This window comes from Haemorhous mexicanus, chromosome 1 (assembly GCF_027477595.1).
Source record: "Haemorhous mexicanus isolate bHaeMex1 chromosome 1, bHaeMex1.pri, whole genome shotgun sequence".
Classification (NCBI taxonomy): Eukaryota; Metazoa; Chordata; class Aves; order Passeriformes; family Fringillidae; genus Haemorhous; species Haemorhous mexicanus.
In genome coordinates, this window is record NC_082341.1 from 65,245,749 (window position 1) to 65,265,708 (window position 19,960).

At 44.0% G+C, this 19,960-nt stretch overlaps 1 protein-coding gene across 1 annotated transcript; it reads left to right on the plus strand.

Annotated features, from left to right (window-relative positions):
- Positions 1 to 5,262: 5,262 nt before the first annotated feature.
- CD83 (CD83 molecule) lies at positions 5,263 to 18,615 on the plus strand. The gene is made up of 5 exons (XM_059851841.1): positions 5,263 to 5,444; positions 5,573 to 5,703; positions 15,388 to 15,604; positions 15,718 to 15,821; positions 17,546 to 18,615. The coding sequence occupies exons 1-5, from the start codon at positions 5,402 to 5,404 to the stop codon at positions 17,702 to 17,704; spliced, it is 654 nt and encodes a 217-aa protein (XP_059707824.1). The 5' UTR covers positions 5,263 to 5,401; the 3' UTR covers positions 17,705 to 18,615.
- Positions 18,616 to 19,960: the final 1,345 nt, after the last annotated feature.

A 19,960-nucleotide genomic window follows, 5' to 3' on the forward strand; every position in this document is an offset into this window, starting at 1 on the left:
GAAGGCACAAAGTTATTAACCATAGCAGGGGCGAGTTGCCTTAACTCGTTTCAGGCTAGACAAGTATTCTGTTGAGGTGTCAGCAAATGTCTGCGCTCATCTCACGCTCTTTGAAAGGCCTGGAGAAAGCCAAATGATCATGAGAGACAGTAAAGGAGGGAAGAAAGGCAGATCAGTATCAAAATGTCAGGAATGTACAGATAGGGAACCAGAGGAGGATGCACCCCACCCTGAAGGCATCCGAGGAGCCAGTGGACAGTTGTCCCTGATGCTGTGCTGGCAGAGTTCAGAGGAAAAGGGAATGGATGTAGGCACCATGGCCACCAGCACTCTTCATGAGGCTTCCTCTTTCTTCTGCAGGGGATGGTGGGGGAAGTTGATCAGGAAATCCCATGACTCAGTGGGACCACAGATGGGGAAGGTATTAAAAAAAACCCAAACAAGAAGTCTGGAAGATGCCAGGAGAGGGGCCACAGCTTGGCACAGTTGGTGTGTGTACATGGCTGTGTCCCTGGATGGCACACAATGGTCAGGGCATCCCGTGAGGCTTGCTGTCAGCAAAGGCTGCTCTCAGGAGTAGCTCCTGACTTGCATTCCCTTGTGGGCCATGGAATCAGCTAGGAGTACAAGGTGACCTACTGGGATCCCTAACTTCTTCCAGGGTAAGAGATCCCATAGAATGGTCTAGGGAAGTTATACAGGCAAAAGAAAAGAGAGAGGAGCCCAGGAGGAGTAAACATTTCCACAGCATGATTTGGGGGCAGACATGCTGAAGTTTAGACCTCTAGTAAAACAATGCCCAGCTGGATGTAGAAAGGAGATGAAAGATCCAAGAAGGACCTCTACAATGCAGGGACTGTATGGAGACTACTGTTGCAAAGCTGAGTAGAAATGTCAGGAGCAATAATCTGCCCTTTACCTTCTGGAGAAGGCAGCAGGGATGACCCCACATGTAGGGCAAGCAATGTAGAGTACACTGAAATCTGCAAAGATTTCTCTCCAAGATGTCCCCAGGCCTGGTGAGACAAGCACCACCTGCCAAACTCATGAAAAAAGAGGATCCAGGGCCCTGTTAAAAATGAGATTTCAATGTGTATCTCCAGTGGATACAGAAGTTTGAATACAGCACCTTGGGCTGCTTGGCTACCTGACAGCTCTCTGCCTGCTGCTGCAAACAGCAAAGATGCTGCACTAGGTGCAGCTTCAGAACAGCCTTATCCTAATTCTTACAGCTGTGTGTATGGACTTGTGATAATCTCTTGCTCCCTTCTTGCCTAAAGGCAATTCCTAAACTCCCAGGTCAACACTATCTAAAGAGGTTTCTGATTTTGGGTGCCTCCATTTTGGATCTGTTCTTTTGGTCACCCTTCAATTTCTGCTTGAGTATGCTTAATTCCTACTTTGACAAACAGGGCTGGCACATCTCAAACGGCTCACTCCGAAGTCCAGGCATTTCAGAGGACTGCCTGTTTGTGTATAATTAATTGGGTGTTATTTATTGATCTGGCAGCAGCAGACAGTCTGTAGTACAAAGCTCTGTGCTCCCCACCAGGTCATAGTTCCAGTGTTTTGGTTTCTCAGTATTGCTGGATCATTACTGTTTAAACAGCAAAGGCAGTCCCTGACCCAACATCTGCCATAAAGGGGCAGAGAAGAGAACTTGTCCTTAAACTTCCTCACTCCAGTTTGTGAGTAATCTACATATCTCTCATTAGCTGCAGCCTGGGAAGTCTCAGTTGCTTTTACTTGCTGGTGTGGGCAGTGTCAGGATCAAGGCATGACAGGAAAATAAACGCTGCAGCTCCGCTGGGCCCCTAAAAATACATGACTGCTCCGCTTTTGTGGCTGTGGATTCTTCTGTCACTGTTCCTTAGCTGACATTGCAATGTTACACACAGTATATTATTTAAAAAACAGTTGTCTGCTAAAACATATAGCAAAAGGCTTCCAGTTTTGCTAGCTGAACTGAAGCAGACAATTTTTATTGCTGCATAGGAGATAATAATAATAAATAAACAACCCCCTTCACCAGAGACTTTACAACAGACATGAAGCACGTGGGTGGACCTTATTCACAGCAGGAGCTTAAATGAGGTGGAACAAATGATATTTGATAATCATATCCCAAATACAGAAAAATCTGTGCCTTGAGAAAAATGCTAAATGCTCTTTTGACACCTTTGTCTTAACCTTTAAAACTTCATTGTGGAGAGCTCTGTATTCTTTAGGTAGAGACCTAAGGTTCCGGGGTCTTGTAAATGTTGTGCTTCCTGATGAAGTACCTGGGAGAAAACACATGAAATAAGCATTCTTATATCTTTTGCAGCCACACACTGGAGTGAGAAATCAGGAAAACTCTGCTACACTAGGGATGAGGGATGTAGTACCTACCTGGTTCGAGGAAACAGGATACGATTCCATGAGCAGCATTTCCAAGGCTCTATCAACACTGACAAAAATATACAGTCTTGACTTTTTAACCTTATCCTATGAATCCATCCCACATCCTTGTGCTTCTAGCCTCATTTCCCACAGAGAATGAAATTTCTGTGATCGTGCCATCTGGCTGTCTATCAGCCAGTATGTTCCGAACCTGCTTTCTATCAAACTGACAGAGGGATCGAGGCTCAAAGAGAACTAAGTGCCTACAAAATTCAGGAAAATCAGCAGCTGGGTCAAAGATGAGGATCCAAATGAGCGCCCTTGCTGAGGGAAAGGTGGGCAGAAGGCAGCAGTTTTACACACTGCTTGCTAATGTCAGTCATCACGTGTGCAGCTCTGTACGCAGCAGAGCAGATGCTGCTCCTTCCTCAGAGAGATCAAGGGCTCACGGCTGCTGTGCTGAGCGCTGCAGGCAAGGGAAGGAGAGCAGAAGGCAACAGGACATGCTGCACAAAGGCAGGTCTCACCAGGTCCACAGAACAGAGCATTTAATGATAAACTTCCACTTGTTCACGTAGCTGCACAGCTCCTGCAGTTGCTGAGGGCCCTCCAAGGTGTGGATCTGTTTCTCATGGAGAAGGCTGACAGGCAATCACTCCCTCTTCACTCCCACACCCGGACCCGTGCCGCAGAGCTCCCATTGCTTCCACTGCTCAGTGAAACTCAAAGCAGGTTCCAGGGCTCTGGAGACAATAGACTTGATCTTTGAAACCACAGAAAGGATATTAAAAGTTAGGATGGAAAGTACAGCCCAGTTCAAAGTTTCCCTAAAGAAAAAAATCCCTGCCAGGGAAAATTTAGAAACCAAATTATTTCTCCTTCCCTAGCAAAGGGAGTTTCAGCTTTTGTTTTTTATATCTTGCTCTCCTGCTTCACGCAGCGTGCCCTGGAACAGCAGCTGAGCTTGCAAATACTTCTGGAGGAAAAGAGCTGTTTTGCTTGAAGTTATGCCTGTCCTGGAGGGAAAACCCACGTGTTTTTAAGAGTCCAGTATTTTAACTAACTGAGGAAGAATGTTGTTTAACATCACCTTGGCAAGTGTGTGTGTGGCATGTTCATTTCCCAGTGCTGCAGCCTGGCCCTTTACTCTTACCTTCACTGCACTTCTGTGCGGGCAAACTTGTGACCCCAGCCTCTCAGGCTTACCACAGCCACCCTGGCTGCTGCTGGCCTGGCCACCAGGGGAAGGACTGACCCACAGCAGGGGCAGGAGCTTGCTGTGGTTTGCTCATGGGGGTTTCCTCATGATGAAAAGGGAGGCAGAGAGAGGTTGTGGCTCTTGATGGGTTTATGAAGGGTAAACATGTAGCTCTGCAGGACTCACAGAAAGAGGCCCTTGGGTGAAAGCTGAGTGCCCTTCTTGGAGATGGGCTTGATGTGTGGCTGACTCGTGGGGGCAGAAAAGTCATCATTTTAGTGAAGAACAGATGTGAAATATATTAACTGGAGCCCTCTTCTCTCTAAGATTTCCTTCAGCAGCCCCCCTCCCCCCCTCTATCTTCTCAAGGACTCTATTCTTTCACACAGGAAAGTGATTTTCTCTCACTCTCAAGAGATCACTGGGTTTTATATTTCACTTGTACTTTCTAAGTAATTGATTGAGGTCCTGGTCCTTGAAACCAGAAAACTTAAAGAGAAAAATAAAGCATAGAGTCTTTTATATTTACCATTATGGTCAATGAAGATAGAAGCAAAAAGCTTTAAAAATAAGTGGGCTATTTCAACAGTGACCCCCAGTGAAATAGCTGTTTGACTTTCTTCACAGAACAGACTGGAGTTTCCAAAAGTGTTACCCACCCACAGCATTTACTCATCTGAGTAGGACTTTAGCATGGTGAGGACTTGTCAAACTGACTTCTTCTCACAAAGTTTTCTAGAGGTGATTTGGATTTAGGATGCCCAGACTGGAGTGGCTTCCAGAACCCTGGTTTTCAAAAGGGGCTGACCATACATTCTCCACCCATCAAATCTTAATCCCCCCTCTCCTAAATAGCTTCTCTCCATCATTATCTCAGTAGCCTAAAGACAGAAGCCACAAGAGTTTTCCAAAAATAACATCAGCAACTTTCAGTTTCAGGATTTGTAAAAGCTTCTGTAATCGACCTTGGACTTCCTCAAGAATTCTCAAGGGGTAAACAGCTCTCACAGATCACAGGGAAAGGATTTCCCCTCCCCCCTCCAGATATCTAGAGGGGCTGTCCAAATGGTTCCTCTTCTGGGAGTTGCCTTGACTTTTTCCATGATGAAATTTTCCACCATGTAATTTGTAAAATTATGTCACTCCAGATGCCTCTATTTTTGTCTTGAAAATAACAAAATATGCTAAGAAGAGATAATGTTCTACCTCATGTGTGCCTACCTGCAGAGTTAAATGTGTAACTCTACTGAAGTACAGTTTGTTGGGCTCAACCACGCTGATAAGTCCTGTTTCGCCCTTAGCCTCAAGTCAAAGTGTTTCTGCGCTCTTTAATGTGGTTTCAGAAATGTCACATGATAAGGCCAACCTTCGCACAGGCACTGTGCTGTTCGAGCTGCAGAGAGAAGGCTGAGAGGGGATTTTGAGCTGGCAAGCCCTTTCCCCTGACATTTTGTCACTCAAGAGAGATTCATTGAGTTTTGATGGCCTTCACACCAACCCACAGCGCCCCTCGGTCAAACCTAACTCTGCTCAGATCAGTACAGAGGGGGAGAAAAAAAAGGTGAAAAAAGGGAGATAAGCTGCTACCACCGCAAGAGCTTGCAGAAATGGGAGTGACCTCACGGATTTAAGGGGAGGAGCCTTGGTTCATACATGCAGGGATTTTCCCTATGACGAAATCCTCTAGATAAGTCTGGGGGATTCCCCAGTCTGCCTTCAGAAATATCACTCTAGAAGCAGTCCTAGCTTCACTCTGCTCTCACAGTCCATCCTGCAGAGAGGCACGCTGCTGCTGCTCTGTCATCTGGAGCAGGAAAAGCCATGTCTTTGGGAGTCTGTGCTCTGCTCATCATCCTGTGCAATGGTAAGTGGGCAGCCCTGCAATTTGCCTTCTGGTCTTTCATGTTTGTTTTGTGGGGATATGTTTTGGGAAGGCAGGAAGGATTGTGTAAGCAATCTCTTTTAAAGGTGATGCGTACCTGTGTTTTGCAGTCTGGTGCTTGATCCGTGGGACTTCTGTGATGATCCCAGATGTTGCTGTGAGGTGTGCTGAGGATGTGGTGCTGCCCTGTAAAGCTCTTCAGGACCCCTCAAACTCCTACCAGACAGTGTCTTGGCATAAAGTAAGAAAAAAGTCTAACTTACTTGAGCAGTCTGCTTTGCTTTCCTATCTGATGCCAGCTTGTCTTGTACAAAATGAGTTGTTTCCTGCAGAGGAATCCTCCCATTAGTGCAGCAGAGAGAAGGCAGCCCTGCAAACCTTTGAGCTGACCATGGGGAATGGGCCTTTTCTCTGTCATTGGAGACATGGGCTATTTGAGCATGATTCCCTGAATTGCTCTTGGCCTGCTTTTCTGTCTAATTATTGCTGGCTTCTGTGGATCAAAATTCAGGTGATGCCCCATGCACAACCTGCCAAATACTACTCCAAAGAGGAGTCTTCCAGGATTTTCTTCAAAGCAAAAAAATGTTATTTAAGCCTTGCAACATCAATGATGTTGCTCTTGTTTAATCCCCTGAAAACAGGAGATGATTTTTTTCTTTGAAATAGAAGAACTGAAAAAGTACTTGCTATTCTTTAGGAAGATTTGACTAGTGGGGTGGGCAGAAGGGCAGAGTGTGAGCAGAAGGCAGATGGAGAGCTAGAAATTCTGAGTTATCTCTTTGCAGTCATGAAATAAAAATCGTATATTGACTGCTCTGATTCAGAGTTTCTCTCTCCAGAGCAGGAGAGCCCTGCTGACCACCTGTGTACAGGAGGGGTTACAGGAATCAATCAGCTAATGGCTAGAAAAGTCCCACTCAACATTACCAATATGAAATTTCTAAGAGAGGTAGAATTGCCCAGTGGTGGAAGAGGCGGCTGTTGACTGTACAGCACCATAAATTTGCACCTCAGTGCAGAACTTCAGCTTATGGTGTGAGCCAAATAAATGGGGAAAAAGGGGAAGATTTTGTTCTCCTCCATTCCCCACTCCCAGCCATACACTCCTGCTGCTTATCCTGGGTTTTGTTCTCCTCCATTCCCCACTCCCAGCCATACACTCCTGCTGCTTATCATGGGCCACTCCTGGTGGTCCTCTGGTTACCTGTTAAGTCAACGCTCTGTTGATTGTTATAATAGTGGAAAATCAAACAGTGAATAAAGATTTTGGGGGTTACAGAGTTGAATTACTTTCCCATGTGATGGTAGAGCAATGAAGGGAAGAGGAAAAGCCCTTATTTATGGGTGTTGAAAACCGTTAATTTATCTCTGCCAGGACCTAAAGCCACAGCCTTGGCTTCTCAGCAGTTTGGTCAGATATAGTTTAAACTCATTTCCTACAGTAAACCAACAGTGTTTGCCATTAGATACGGCTTCTGAGCTTGAAACTTGCCATGCATCTGATTTTCATTGCTGGTACAACAGTGAGCATCTGCCTACAGACCAGATGACAACTGCACCTCACAAGAGCTGTTGTGAACATCTGACTGCCAACCACCCACCAAGTGCAGCATCGTTTTCCAAACTATTGAACAAAGCACAGGTGGTAAACAGAGAGGAGAGAGTAATGCTTTTGGTTGAATTTTACTATGGGATTTGGAATATGAGCCAGCTTACTCTTTTTTGTTGTTTTCTGCCTCAAAAACTGGAGAAGGATCTATATTTTCCATCTAGATAGGTGCTAGTTATTGAAGGCTCCCATTCTCTCAGTGTCTGGGAAAGGCAGAAAGCTCATGGAAGGCAAACCATGCTGTCTGGTGGACCTGGAGGAGTTGAGGAGAAGTGGTAGGGGGTCAGGAGGAATAAACAGAGAGGCTGACTGGACCCCAGAATAGTCTCCCTCACAGCAGTGTTGGAAGTTAACAAAAACAAAAACAGGCTGAAGTGTGGGGATACTCCAGAAGCATGAGCTTCTCCAAGTTCAGTGGGAGCTGGGAGGGCCAAACAGCAAACAGCAGCCAAAAGCCATTCCCTGATGAAGAAGCATAAGGAAAGCCTATAAACCCAACTCTGTGTTGCCTGTAGCTCTTTGCAGTTCCACCTGGGCACAAAATGACTGCACATGCACAGCAGGGTGGTATTTGATGATGCCTTTTGTGGGGGCCCTCTCTGGTGCTGCTTCCCCTTGCAGCAGTCACTCTGTCACAGTCTAGACTGCCACTGCATGTCCTCTGCCCTGTCCCTATAACCCTCACTCCCTGCATGGTCTCCTTGCTCTTCCTGCTTCAACTGCTTTGCTCTGGAAAAGACTGGTTTTCCAGTGTCCAGCACGACAGAACCTCACACTTATTTTCTCTGCTGACACAAAAAGTAACAAAACTCTAGCTATTGTCAGCTCTTGCCACAGTCCTCGGGGGCTGATGGCACCAAGCATCTGTGTATGGCAGTCTTCTCTTTGCTTGTCCCACGAGAGAGGTGGGAAGTGGGGACAGGCAGGCGGTGACACCAGCCCGAGCCACAGCTGCAGCCATATTAGGAAAAGCAGAGCACCAGATCTAAGAAGCCTGACTTTCCATGGGGAAAAGCAATCTAGGCTCAGCGTGTTGTGCTGAACAAACAATACCTCTGCTTATGGGGCTAGCTGAATAGGCAGCAGCTTGAAGATCTTTCTCCTCCCCTCTCTACACTTTGGCTCTGTGCTGCTGTCCCCACTCAACACTGCAAAGGAGGGTGAGAGAATGGTGGAGTGTGACTGGGCTACCCTAACAGGTAATTATTCTGTTATTTAAAAACAACTACTGGAGGATTAATCAATAAACACCACATATAACCCCAAAGGACTAATTAAAAGGTAATTCCAACAAATTGTATGAAATTTCAGGCTGTAAAGTTCAAGCAGCTGTTAGGTGAAGTCTTTTGTATGAGGTCACTTTGAACTGTGAAGTAAATGCAAGCAATTAACCTTTGCTTCTGCTGCTTTAAAAAAATGATGGTGGCAATGTTATGGTGCTGCTTGTGCAGCTGTTTGCACGGGGTGAATGTTCTTTGAGCAAACCACTCCCTCCCACGGGCACCTCTGTGTGCTCAGACCAAATAAGGGCCAGTTTGTTACAATCTGCTAAAGAAAAAAAAAAAAAAGCTGTAATTTAAAAGTATTTGCTGTATAGAGAAGTAATTTTATAATGGAGTTAATATTCTGGTGTCAAAAACCAACTGGGTGTAAAAAAAGGCTTGCATTCAACTCCTTTGCTTTTGCTAATGTCTCATACTGCAAAAAAAAAAAAGGCATGGATGTGTTTGACCTGATGCAGGAAGTCACCTGTGGAAGTTGATCTGTGCAGAATCAGGATCACAGTCAGTCAGCTCAGACAAAATGATTTTTACTTAAAAATTAATGAAGTAGGCTAGCTGAACACACTGGGGAGAAGGTAGAGCACCAAGTCTTCTTCCAGCCTGGTGCAGCTCTCCTCCCATTCAATATGAGGCCATGGAAAAGAATTCATAATTATGACAGTCTTAAAGTGTGGTACATTTTTAGGAATGCTGGGCAGCCTGCATGCCATAAACCCATATATGAGCAGTGTGGAAGTTTGCCAGCTGAGAACTGAAAACTAGATCTTTTTTGCCTAAGCACCTAGGCACTGGGAATTGTCTATGGAAATGCTGGTTTGACTCTCTCCAGCCCACCTACTAGACAAGAGTCTGAGTAAGGAAACTTTACTTACCTTTCTGCCTCGTAGGGCTGTTGAAAACTGAACAGTTTCTCTTTGTGAAGTATATTGAAAATGAGAACCACTTCATAGAACCTCATAATTATCACTTTATATCCAGTTTTAAAATCAAGTTTAAACTCACACAAATGAAGTCCCAGTAGATATTACACGATTTTCTTCATATGAAAGCCAGAAGAGTCTTAATCTAAAATAAATCTTGAGGAAGACGAAAGAAAGCTGTGTTTCAGTGGAGAGAAATCTGTTAACTTTATAGCACTTCCTTGAAAAATATAAAATTGTGGCAGAATAAGAGAGGGAAGTCATATTACAAAATAAGAATAAACAGTTTAAACATATAATATTGACTGCACCTTCCTTCAAAGGAAACTACATTTGCTAAAAGTGCATAGCTGTGATATATTAGCATAGGTAAATATTTGCTGTATTACTTCAGTCGAATTTCTAACCTACGCAAAGAAATGCAGTCCAATGCTACTCAGACATCTATTCATCCCCAGGTAGCTTCATCACATTAATGATTTAGTCAGGAAGGGACCAGTGGAAATGATTTCATGACCAAAACAATTCTTTTGTCTGACATGGGCTAAGGCTGGATGCCCTTAGCTCAAAAAAAAAATCAAGCCAAGCCAAATCAACTAAACAATAATTTAGTTGTTTAGTCTGTGTGGGTGAGTCAAAGGGCTTTTCCAGCTGGCTCATGTGTCACACATAGTTCTTTCACTGTTGTTTTGGAGTTGGGCTTTGGATCTTCTTTCCTCATCTCCCCCTGCTCCCCTCCCCACCGCCCCCTTTTTTTTACAGCACACCCAGAGTTCACTCACATGTGCCCACAATTTATGTCTGTTATTTTCAAATTTAACTTTGGTATCTCTACATGGCACTGTATAGGAACCATATGGATGCACCATTAGCACTAATCAAATGTGGAAGCATTTTTTTTGTGCTGAAAAATACACTATTAAGCAGTTTCAGCTCAGTTGTGTTTCATTATATGTTGGCTATTAGGCATTGCCAGAATTCTATATATTTTGCTTCAGAAAATAAATTCCTTCTGGCCTTATGTAGATTTTTAGCTCTTTATAACAGTCAGAAATTTCAACTTGGCCATTATGCCTGGTATGATTTTAAACAAAACCATTTTTACAATTATCTCACCCTCACTAGAAAATAACCTGATGTTAATATGTTCCACCTTTACGCTGACATCAGTTTTGGACCTCAAAAATTTTTGCTGAACTAAAAATTTTCTTTTATAGGAAAAGTGGTTTGTATTGGCACTTTGATTTACCTGGAAGACAGTGTACCACTGTTGTGTGGGAAAAGTTTGATGAGAAAAGTTATTTAATGAGAGCAGAGAACATGAGTTAATGTGAGAACTGCTCACTTGCACATGTTCATGATAAAATTGAATATTAATTGATTAGCTGGGTGCAAGCACTTCAGCATGGGTGAATTGCCATTTTTAGGGTACTGCCATGTAATGCTGAAGCAGTTTTCAAAACAATAGCTAAAACTTGGCCAGCTAGAACTGAGCAAAATGTTCCTCCTCCTTCCTCCACCTTGTTTTTAGTTCTCTGAAAAAGAAACATTTGCTGAGAGCACTTAAATTCAGGAGACCTAATTGTTCTACCTATTTCTCATTATTCATACAGTCAGAGAACAGAAATATATCAGCTCTGTTGTACTTTCAATCAAACATATCCCATTTTAATCTCCACCGTTTTTACCAAAAAGCTCCAGGCTAGGAGAAACTTAATAGGAGTCAGTCAATTGACTAGAGAACATCTGTGGGCAAATCACAACCTCTTTAGACCACGTGTTTCCAAGATTTTGGGAACTAGAATAATTTTCAATTAAATTCACTAAAAGCTGACAACTAGACTGTCTCCTCAAGGCTGTGTCCAGTTTAGTCCTGAATATCTCAAAGGGTGGAAATTCCACACCCTCTCTGGGCAGCCCGTTCCAGTGTTCAACCACCCCTACAGTAAAAAAGGGGTTTTCTTTTGCTTAAGTGGAATTTCCTGAATTTCAGCTCATGCCCATTACCTCTTTTCTTGCCTCTGAAGGCCACTGAGAAGAATCCACCTTCTGTTTCTCTATCCTTCTGTTAATCAGGATGAATCAATAGTGATAAGATAATACTGAACCTGGTCTCTTCCGGGCCGAATTCACTCTTCCACCTTCTGCTCATGTCAGGTTCTCCAAGATATTATCCCTCTTTGTGCCCCTTCACTGACTCCCTCAGATCTGTCTCCCTCAGATCTGTCTTGCCCTGGGAGCCCAGCATGGTAACCAGCACTCCAGGGTGTGTCTCAGCAGGGACTGAACAGAGGCGAAGGATCACCTCACTTCAGGCTCTGCTGAAGATATTCTGCCAGGTGATCTCTGAAAGCCTGCCACTGACATTGCTGAAGGACACTGTATATGTGACATTAAGTATAAACTTACATTTTTTCTTTTTTTCCATTTTTTTAATGGCTATTTTTATGCAGATAGGCAGAATTATTTTGCCAGGAAGTTCCCATTCCTCAGCAAAATTCTGGAGGAATTAACCCCCAGCAGATTGCATGCTAACAAAGCCCTTTTTAAGAAAATAGATTCAGTAGAATTTTCTACCTGTCCCCACACAAGTCATCATTTGCCTTTTGAATTTTGGTCAAGCCATTACCAGCAAACATGGGAGTAGGAATATGCTCCTTTTCTCCCCCATTTGGAGGTGGGGAGCAGGGGAAGCTGGCGTGCTGCAGTTTGCTCAGCAGCGAGGTGTAAGGGACATGAAACACAAAGGAAATGTGAGAAGAAAAGATTTTTTTTCACTGATTAAAGAAGAAGATGGTCCCTACACAGGTGGGTTGCTGTCTCTGGCAGTGCTTGCTTTGATCCAGCTAAGCTTGTGTGGAATTAATTAGGTAAAATCCCCAGCATTTACCTTGGGCTGTGGTATCACCTGGAGGATGCTTGGCATGAGTTAGAGCTGGTTTATCATAGAAGCTTGAGCTGCAAAATGATCTGTCCAGTGAGAGAGTCTGCCAAGTAATTCACAGGAGGTGGCAAGCAAAGTGGCATTTTTGTAATTTTAATTAGGTTCGGGGTGGGAAAGAGGTTATCTTGAATAGAGCAAGAGGCAGAATGATGACCTTACTGAACATCTCATGGACTTCCTTTTATACAGCTGGGATATGAGGATGCACTCTGCAAATTTGCTCAGATGTTTTCTCCCTATGTAGAGAATTTTAAAAGGGAGGGGGTGTTTAGTTTTTTTGTTTTGTTTTTTTTTTTTTCCTAAGAAGATAACAGGAGATAAGATTGCTGTGGAAAAAGGCTTGGTTCAGGCATCAGAGAAAAGGTTGCTGTGACCTCTGAGGACGGGTGGATGCACTGCCTGCAGAGGCTGGAAAAATGCCACCAGATGTCTCTGCAGCCTAAAAAATGTTGGGATGCTGCTGGGCGCGCAGCACGCCGGCAGACTGCCTTGCCTGCCCTTGCCCTTCAGTGAAGAGGAGATTTAATGGAGGAAGAAAGGCGTGCAAACCCCGAATTAAACCCACACTTGACCCCTTCCTCCTCCACCTCCCCAAACTCGAGGTTCACAACCCCCATCTGGGTCACCAGTGGTTTCACAGCAAGTGAGGGAGCCAGATTAGGCCACAAAGTAACTTTTTCTTCTTGTTTTGGGGAAAAGCATGTCCTTAGTGCAGTTTCATGACGCTGCTTTGCCTTGCACAGAGCCTGTCTAAGGCAAAATTCCGACAGTCTCGTCTGCAGGGTCATCATCATTGTGCTTGCAACAGCAGCCAAGCATCTGAAAAAGCTTTGGAGGGAATAATCAGTCCTATCCCTCACTGTTCCCACGAAACAGGGAAGTTCAATCATTTACCCAAAATCTCACTTGGAATAGTGTACGGTCAGGCATGGGATGCATGGACTTAATTGAGTTCTCCCTTTTAGGAGCAGTGGTGATTGCAATTGCATACAGAAAGATCAAAGTGTTTTCTCATTCCCAGATCTCAGCCACAAGAATCACCATTTACCACCCAGGACACCAATTATTTATGCTGCCAGTAAATGAAAGGAAAAAACAAAACCAAAAATCCCTAAACAAATCTAATTTTTTGTGTGTAGCTCAGACCTCCTATCTGCAATTTAGGGCAATGCAAAGGGCAGCCAGGCTGGTTCCTTTTATTGCCCTGTGGGCAATTTTAAATTTCACTGAGGAAGGGGGTGGTAAGGGAAGGGAGAGTGGCAAAAATTAGATCTGAGGGAGGTCAACTCTATCCACTTAGCTGCTATTGACCTAGTTGTAACCAGAGCTGAGCCCAGCCTGGGTATTGGAGTTCCTCTGGCCACATCTCTGACAATGTGCAAGGCCTGAAAATACCTAAATCCCTGTAGCACTGTGAAGTCCCCGGGGTCTGAAAACCACCATACATACTGCTTGTCTTGTAGCTGCTTGGGGCCGAGTGTAGTAAGAAAGAGAAGCTGGGGTAAATTTACTGGGGGATTAAGGGGAAGATTCTTCCCTCTTTCTGGGTAAAGTGTGGAAAGCCCCAGGAAATTACTGCTCTGTGTTTCAGTTGATGCACTGAAAACCCCAAACCTTTCTGAGAAAGAATCTTTACAATTAAGGAAATTTTGTGCCTTAGTCTCATTCCTCAGTTCCTGAAAAGTTCCCCAATTTGCAGTTTGTTTTACACCATTTTAGGCTACAAAAATAGCAATGTTGAAGGGAGTACCAGACCCTTACTTCTCTCCAGACTCTCGAGTGTGCTTTCCTCCTGCAAACACATGAAAGGGAAACCAGATACTCCTAGCCTCAGTATGAGAAAGTTGTGTTAATTTTAATAACTTACAGTGTAACTGTTATACCCCGATGCAGTAGCTATGCTGATAGAAAGTAAGCACCAACATATGACCCAAAAATGTGTCTATTAAAATAAAATAATAATAATAAGAAGCCTTGGCTTACATTAGTTATACGTTTGGCTGAAATGCTGAGCTTTGGACTTATGAGCTGGCTCTGGCTCTGCTGGTCCACAGAAAGATTGAATTCATTACTTGGGAAACCTTTATGGAGGGCATGCTGCCTCGAATCCCAGGGAGCAACTTGGATGAATAAGAATGGACACAGGCTAATTCAAACCCTACTTCCATCTTTCAAATCAACTTAGTGATTTCTCTCTTCTTTGTGGTTCCCAGCCAGTTGTCATTTTCAGTGCATCCTATCGCCCTGCAGTACGAACTGTTCTGGGAATACACTTCATTCCTCCAGCAGCCTCTCAGCAACGCCAAGGAATGTAGCTCTTCTGGTTACAATTAAGAAATTCAACATACAAATGCTCCCCAAGTGCACCAGAACCTGCTTGTGACCTTCACACCACTGAATCTGAAGGACTCAAAGCAATTTTTTTTCTTTGGTTCCAGTCAGGAGAGGAAGGGAGGGAAGCGGGGTGAGGGGAAACCTCCATTCCTCCAGAGAGGCAGCATGGTTTCAGGGGTCAGCCACATAGAAACTGGCACAGGAACGTGCAGTTTCCAGGGCTGCGTTCCCACAGGGGACTCTGGGCTGCAGAGCCACTGGGAGGATGCCAGAGCCCTTGGCAGAGCCCTTGTGCAGTGGCACACTTGCTGGGTTAGCAGGTTTAATTGTCACCACTGCATGGCAGAAGGTGTGCTGGCAGGGCAAGCACAGGCAGCAGTGGAGCTTCCCTGCCTGCTGCCATGCTCTCCTGGGCACCTCTGGTCCCCAGGGCCACCACTAAGCACCTGGGTAGGGCTGCCTCCTGCTGCCTCTGCTCCATCCCCATGGACTGTGTCTCTTGGTCTGAACTCTTCTGGGGCCTCTGCACAGGCCCACTGAGAGCAGACTCTACCCCTGCCTTCTGTCATGTTGCTGTCCAGGTGAGGCAGCTTAAGAAGTTATTACAGAATAGTTCCGAAATTCCTATTTATAGATAGAGTCCATTTAATCAAAACCTCATATACTTTTGGATTGCAAGCATGAATATATTAAATGGATTTGTGCTTGTGCTTCCTCCTGCCTCTCTTCAGGCTCTGCATTTTCAGCCGTAAGCTGGCTTTAAAATTTTCTTTACCCTAAAACTGAGGATGACACTGTTGCCCAAGCAGAGAAATATATTTGTGTTTTCCAGATGGCTGGAGACAGCGAAGGAATAGCATGGGAAGTCCTTGATATGGAATCTCATTTTCCACGAGAAGCTGGGGGGTCCTTGGAGCTCTCCAATGACACCTCCTTTTCACTGAGGATCAAAAACGCGACCGGCCGAAACAGCGGGACGTACAGGTGCACTTTGGGGGAGCAGAACGGAGAACGCAATCTGAGCAGCACGGTCACAGTAAAAGTAACAGGTACAGTGGAGAGCTTTGACTGTCCCATGCTCCATGTGGCGTGTCAGGAGGGTAGCAGTTTTAAAATATTGTACAAACACCAAAGCAATGTAGCGCTGTGCTTTGTATTTTAGGTTGCCCTGGAATAGAAGAGGACAAACTAAAAAAATACAAAGGCGAGCTCTTCATGCTGACTTGCCTTGGGATTTTTTACTTGCTGCTCATCTTCTTTACTTGCGTAAGTAATTCTCTTTCTCATAAGCAAAGCAACAATACCGACCAAAATACCCCCGCTCATTTTCTCTGCTAGCCCTGCTTAAGCACAGCTGGTCTGAAGTTGGTGTCCATACTTAATTTATGATTAAACTCAGGATGGAGTTCCAAGGAGAGCAAACTGTGCACTGATCTAACTCTGATCTAACTCAAGCTATCAGTTATTTTCCTGCACTCTCACTGCTCATTTCTGCTTCCAGTAAACTACTTATCAGTTTAAGGGCATGGCAACAGGTCTTCTGGTTTAGTACCTAGGAACAGCATTTGTCCAAGACGGAGGCACAGACCCCTGGGAGCCCTTCTCCACCTGTGGAATTACTTTGTGTGGTGGCATGATGGACGTGTCCAAGTCCACCTGCTTTTTGCCTCAGTTTCCACACTGGTAAATTGGTGTCAACCCCATTTCAGATGAGCATTTTTCTGAAGTCATGTCTTTCTTGTTGAACAGACATTTTAAAATACACGCAGAAAAATCTCACTGGGGAGTTTATCCATACCTTTACTGCTGGATGGTAGTTCTGAAAAAGGAAGGGAGAGGAGGTACTTGAGAACTCACTCCACAGAAGAAAAACTATGCTTTTGGTGCAGTGGCAGGGAAGTCACCTGGCTCAGAGGTAGCAGGAATCATGGGTACCAGTACAGTGCATCACTGGCTGCATTTGTAATAAAAACCAAACCAGAACCAGCCCCAGCAGTTTGGGAGGTCAGATTTAACTTTTGCTGCCTGTTTCATACTTGCCTCCTTGTTTTGCTCCTCAGCAGATGAATCATAACTGTTGATCAGAGTGTATCTAATTAGCTGTGCTAAATGTAGCTTTCCATGTATCTTCAGGGAGCAATTAAATTTATGCCTGTCTCTTTTTTAGATTGACAATTCTGTCAGTAATTTGTGCCATTCAGACGAAAGTTTGATGAGATAAATCTTGTAGGAATTTGTTAGGATGGAAGCATGAAAGCAAGGATATCACTCAGAAGAGACAGATGCCCCACGTTCTTCTCAATGGCCTGAAAGAATTTCAGATCTCTACAGAAATCTCTCCTCCCCTTACAAAAAAAAAAGTCACAGTTTTAGTGGTGCAGTTATAGAAAGCAGAGCTGTGTAGTGAAGATAATTGCTCTGGTGGAATTACATGTACCTTACTTTCGGGTGAGGCCCCGTCTCAGATATCAACCTAGCTTTCATCAAAATTTAATATCGACCTGATCTCACAAGTGAGGTTCATAATTTAAAATGCCTGTTAAGTTCTTACAGGTTGCCTTGTCCTCTTTTTTAGTGAAGATTGTGCCTTATCTCCACTAAACTCAACAGCAACCTTCACTTTGGAACTGGCTGGCAGGACTGGGGCTTCACTTTGACAATTTGATGAAAATATTTCAGGCACTGGCTTGCATTGAAGGCAGGGGGAAGCACACTTGCAATAGCTTGATGCAAGGCCTGTTGAGATGAAAATGTGAATCAAATATAAATTTTCTTTTTTGATTGAGGCTTTTGTCCTATAAAGTTAATTGATTTAGCAAGAAACAGCAGCTTTTATTGGTACTGGGTGCTTCCAGTGACAAACAAATGGGAAAGGTGTAACGAGCTAGGGTTAGCAAAGAGAAAAAAGAAAACCTTCAAAAGTCTTTTTTTAAAATTGTATTTCAGAGGAATTCTCAGTTTTAAGCTTTCCTTTGTGTTTTCTCTTTTAGACATGTCTAAGAAAAGAGAGTATGTCTCCCAATTACCAAAAAACAAGACCAGATATGAAGCACATGCTTACCCTCATCAATGTACATGAAATAACAACTTTTCAGCATGTAAACAGCGACAGCTCTTGCAAAAACGAGCTTACTTCAAGTTCTGTCTAAGCTGATGTTGATGGCACTGTGGACTCATCAGTAAACACAAGCTGGATGGCTGAGTGGTATGGAGAGGAAATAAATGATAATATATGGTCACTTCAGAACAGCCTGAAAGTGCAGGGACCTTGTCAGTGATCTGCTTGTGCTGGACAAGCCTTCGACAAGCACTGTTATGCACTACGGTAGCTTTTGAGAGTTAGTCAGCTAAGAGAGACCTTTACAGCTACCCAACATGGCACCATGCTGTTATGAGGTTGGTATCAGCTCTGTTTCACTCTGCTGTGAAGCCCTCCTTTTCTGAGCAAGAATATGCTTCTCACATGAAGACTGAGTTGTAGGGAGGCCATGGCTGTGCAAAGCCAGCAGATGAAGCTCTTTGCTGGACTGATATCTCCCACCTTTCTGAAGCAAACACAGTAGGTGCTGCAGTATGAACAGAAACGTGTGCAGGGCTGTCTCTGATCTGAGCCTGATCCTGGATGGAGTTCCTTTACTGCAAATGAGATGTAATCCATCATGTGATGTTCAGGTAGGCTGAATAGGTAACTTCATGCCCTTGCACTGGAAGGACCAAAGCAACATTCACTCTTAAATCTTAGAGTGACAGACAGGCTGAGAAGGAAGAAGATTTTCTCAAAATCTTTCTGGATTGAATGAACTTTTTATCTCAGCAGGAAAAATAGGGACATATTTTCCAGATTAATCTGTAGGAAGCTTCAATGAGACTGTTAATCTCAAGTAAGAATGAAAAAGACTGTGATATTAAGGACATGTAAAGATGACTTATCGTGTGGTTTACAAAACATGGAGCCAAACATATGCAACACTTACGTCAGTCAAGTTACACAAGGCAGGACCGGAGCCATGGCTTGGAGGAAATCAACCAACCATGTCTTTGGGATATACTGAGTTAGCTATGAGATACAGGAATGGAAGATGGGACATATGAGCTTTTGGTGTTGGCAGTGTATGTATGCGAAAAAAGGACTTGAGAAAAGCTGAACTCAGACACACCATGAAGGGGAGAGAAGATTTGTTCTTTTGGACCAAACTGCAAGTGGTCCTAGGCTCTGAATCCAAGGAACCTTTCTCTATTGGATTGCTAGTGCAGAAGGTGAAGGAAGAGAACTCTAAAGTGACTGTGGTTGCTTATGCCATAATGTCAGAATTTGAGCCCAAACATCAGAACTTGCATACCCTGAGGAGCAAAGTCTTGAAAAAATACTTCAAGAACTGACCAGCAACATTAGAATTTGTAATGCAGTCTGGAATTCCAGACTGTCCAGGTAGACAAAAAGATCTTTCTGTAATCCTTTGACTAATTTTGAAGTGTTGATGGGAAGAAAGCTGTACATCACTCAGCACTGGCTCTGGGAGCAGGGTAGGTGTCTGCATTGCTGGAGTCCAAGAGGCTCCTGACCAGAATGACTTATAGTCACAAGGGATATACAAATTGCCTAGAACATAGTAAAGTAATTCCAAATTGCTTTTTTTTTTCCCTGTAATTTTTACATTTAAATGCGTTTAGGATACTTGAAATAAAAATTCACAGATAACCTACCATTTGGTTTTGTGTGCTACATTTGGCAAATGAACCCGGAAAAACGCCATATCAATAGCATTTTATTTTACAACTAGCATAATTACATCAAATAAGGTAGAGATGTGATACAGGCTCTTCTGCAGGAAAAAACCATGTATGTGTCTATAACTGATTGAGCAATGGATAATTTTATGCACTTCTAAGGATGTAGCACCATTTAAATTTTCATCAAAATTTTACTTTCTGTCCAAAGTACATTATAAAACATCTGTTCCCTACCAAGGGCAAGTCATTAGGGAAAACACAAAGGTGTTACAAGTTACTTTTAAACATGGCCCACCATCCTGGGTGACCTGTTTGTTTAGGGGGCAAAAAAGATGAAATGAAGGCGAATGTGTTTCTCCACATCCTGGGGGTGTGTCTGAGATTGCCACGATCCGGGTGCAGGGCTTTGCACTTTGCTGAACTTCATGAGGTTTGCACAGGCCCACCTCTCAATCCTGTCCATGTCCCTCTGGATGGCATCCCTTCCCTCCAGCATGTCTAACACACCACACTGCTTGGTGTTGTCAGCAAACTTCCCGAAGGTTCACGCTCTATTCCACTGACCATGTCACCAACAAAGATGTTGAACCTCATTGGCCCCGTACTGACCCCTGAGGGACAGCACTTGTCACTGGACAATGAACAGCTGGCCACAACTCTTTGTGTGTGTCCAT

What these genes read in the sequence shown, in the direction of transcription:
- CD83 (XM_059851841.1), top strand. Translation starts at nt 5,402, where the DNA reads ATGTCTTTGGGAGTCTGTGCTCTGCTCATCATCCTGTGCAATG. An exon ending in GCTCATCATCCTGTGCAATG is followed by an intron (nt 5,445 to 5,572) that starts GTAAGTGGGCAG and finishes TGTGTTTTGCAG; the next exon opens with TCTGGTGCTTGATCCGTGGG. An exon ending in GGTCACAGTAAAAGTAACAG is followed by an intron (nt 15,605 to 15,717) that starts GTACAGTGGAGA and finishes TTTGTATTTTAG; the next exon opens with GTTGCCCTGGAATAGAAGAG.